Raw genomic sequence first — 2,459 nt, 5'->3', positions numbered from 1 at the left:
CCCATAGACGGCCATTCTAAACTGCCAGATTGGGAAACATCCCAACCTTCCAACAATGCGCGTGAGACGGGAAACGTCGGCCGGAGAGTAAGTGTTGGGGCCGGTATGATTTAATGAGGGCCGGCCCTCACATGCTGACAATTAGGACCGGCACACCGGGCAAATGCCCGGTATCCCAGATTGCCAGTCTGAACCTGCTTAGTACAATTATATCATTTAAGTTACTGTAGGTTATATTATATTATTTCATATCTGTGTTTAAATTGAAAATATTCTATTCGCAATATTCTAATCTGCAATGTCGTCTGTGGGACAGAAACAGAGGTACGTACGCAGCGACAATAGGAGCTGTCCAAGTAAACTACAGGCATCTATGTAATAAAATATTGACTTTAGAACTATAGGGCACTAACTTGCTCTAAAATCTGTTTTCATGACTGTTGAATCACATTAACCCCAGGGATTAAGCTCTTTACGAAGGCTGAAAAATTCTGGCACATTTGTTTCAACTTTGAGGTATTGGCATGGAAGCTACTAGAAATCAGAGAATTGCTAAATCAAATGCAAAATGGATGGATGGATGGATGGATGGATGGATGGATGGATGGGTGGACGGACGGACGGATGGACAGACGGACGGATGGATGGATGGATGGATGGATGGATGGATGGATGGATGGATGGATGGATGGATGGCCAGATGGATGGATGGAGGGACAGATGGATGGCCAGATGGATGGATGGATGGATGGATGGATGGATGGATGGAGCTTCCTTGATATTTTATTAATATTGATATTTAATTTATTTAGTTAATAAAAGAGGAAATGTTTACATCAGTTTCTACGATTCTAAGGGAAATCTGCATCTTCTTTTGATTTAATTTCAGTCTCAGCTGTTCTCAGTTTGGCCAGCAGGTGGTGCAACAGAACAGAATGTAAAGTCATTTAGCAGTGAAATCTGAGATCGTCTATTTAAAGCAGTGTCTAACACGCTGCATTTTGTTTGCTTTAAACTGCAGCGTTGGTATCAGACAGTTCTACTGGACCAGACCGAACCAGTTAGACAGAGTGGAATATTTATAACCTCAGAGGATTATAAACAAATCTTGGAAACCAAGTCCAGTGGATATTTTTTGAATTTTTTACGGAATGTCTATGACCTGGATGACTGGGAATCTTCATCAGCATATTATAAACAAGGAAGTTTTTTGTTGTTTTTTATGTTCTGAAAACTTTATCAATACAAAGCACTTGTCAATGTAAACAATCTTTTGTATTTTACAAGTTACTAGTTACTAAAGTTACTAGTTACAAGTTACTAAACATACATATAAAAATACAAAAATTAAAGTAAAAACAATAAGAATCCAGGAGGAGAATAACATAAATACATAATAATAATAATAATAATAATATCGGCGTACACTTCCTGTTTCGGCAGGGATGTGACGTAAGCAGTGTGCGACGGCCCCTGGAGCTGCGTGTCGGAGCAGCAGCAGCAGCAGCAGCGGGCAGGAATGGATGTGTTCAGGGAGCGGAGCCGCGGCGGCGGCGGCTGGAGCTGCCTCTGGCGGCTCGCGGTGCTCCTGCTGTCCGCGTCCTCGCTGCCCGCCGCCACGGCGCTGCTGGAGGGGCTTTACTGCGGGACGGAGGTCTGCTACGATGTGCTGGGAGTCAGCAGGGAGGCCTCTAAGGCGGAGATCGCCCGGGCTTACAGACAGCTGGCCCGCCGGTACCACCCGGACCGATACCGACCCGAAGGTCCCGGAGATGAGGAGAGCGCTCACACGAAGTTCCTGCTGATCGCAACGGCTTATGAGACGTTAAAGGTCCGGAACCGAACCCTGCCTGGTCCAGAACCAGCAGTGGTGTTCTGTCTGTCTGTCTGTCTGTCTGTCTGTCTGTAGGATGAATGTTGCTTCAGGTTATTGAAGCAACATTCAATAACCTCAATGTTGCTTCGATAAAAATCATAAACAGAACTTTATTGATCTCACAATAGATGCTCAGTGGGCAGTGGACAGCTCTGCTGTGTTGTAGCAAGAAGGTCTTTCTGCATGGAGTTTGCATGTTCTCCCTGTGCATGCGTGGGTTCTCTCCGGGTACTCCAGCTTCCTCCCACAGTCCAAAACACTGATCATTTATTGAACAGGATGGAATCATTTCACATTTAAAGAACTTTCAGAAGTTTGGATTCTGAATATGAGCGACTTTTCCTTTAAAATTAAACACAATGTTTTCCTCTTCATCGCCTCCTTGTTTACATCATCTCTGTTTGGCGTCTCCACAGGATGAGGAAACGCGGCGTGACTACGACTACATGCTGGACCATCCTGAGGAGTACTACCAGCACTACTACGCCTACTACCGCAGACGGCTCGCCCCCAAAGTGGACGTCAGGATCGTCATCCTCGTCACCATCTGCGCCATCTCTGCCATCCAGGTTAGGATCTCAGT

The 2,459-nt window shown here is 45.2% G+C and overlaps 1 protein-coding gene across 1 annotated transcript in view; it reads left to right on the top strand.

The window, feature by feature from the left end:
- The first annotated feature begins 1,474 nt into the window (after positions 1-1,474).
- The window catches only part of dnajc25 (DnaJ heat shock protein family (Hsp40) member C25), a 6,783-nt gene continuing 5,798 nt past the window's right edge, over positions 1,475-2,459 (top strand). Inside the window, exons 1-2 of the mRNA XM_015402321.1 lie at positions 1,475-1,831; positions 2,293-2,445. Of these exons, the coding sequence (XP_015257807.1) occupies positions 1,520-1,831; positions 2,293-2,445 (465 nt within the window). The 5' untranslated portion in view covers positions 1,475-1,519. The remainder of the gene's footprint in view (positions 1,832-2,292; positions 2,446-2,459) is intronic.

This window comes from Cyprinodon variegatus, unplaced genomic scaffold, assembly GCF_000732505.1.
Source record: "Cyprinodon variegatus isolate N-32 unplaced genomic scaffold, C_variegatus-1.0 Scaffold1335, whole genome shotgun sequence".
Classification (NCBI taxonomy): domain Eukaryota; kingdom Metazoa; phylum Chordata; class Actinopteri; order Cyprinodontiformes; family Cyprinodontidae; genus Cyprinodon; species Cyprinodon variegatus.
This window is presented reverse-complemented; position numbering and strand designations above follow the sequence as displayed.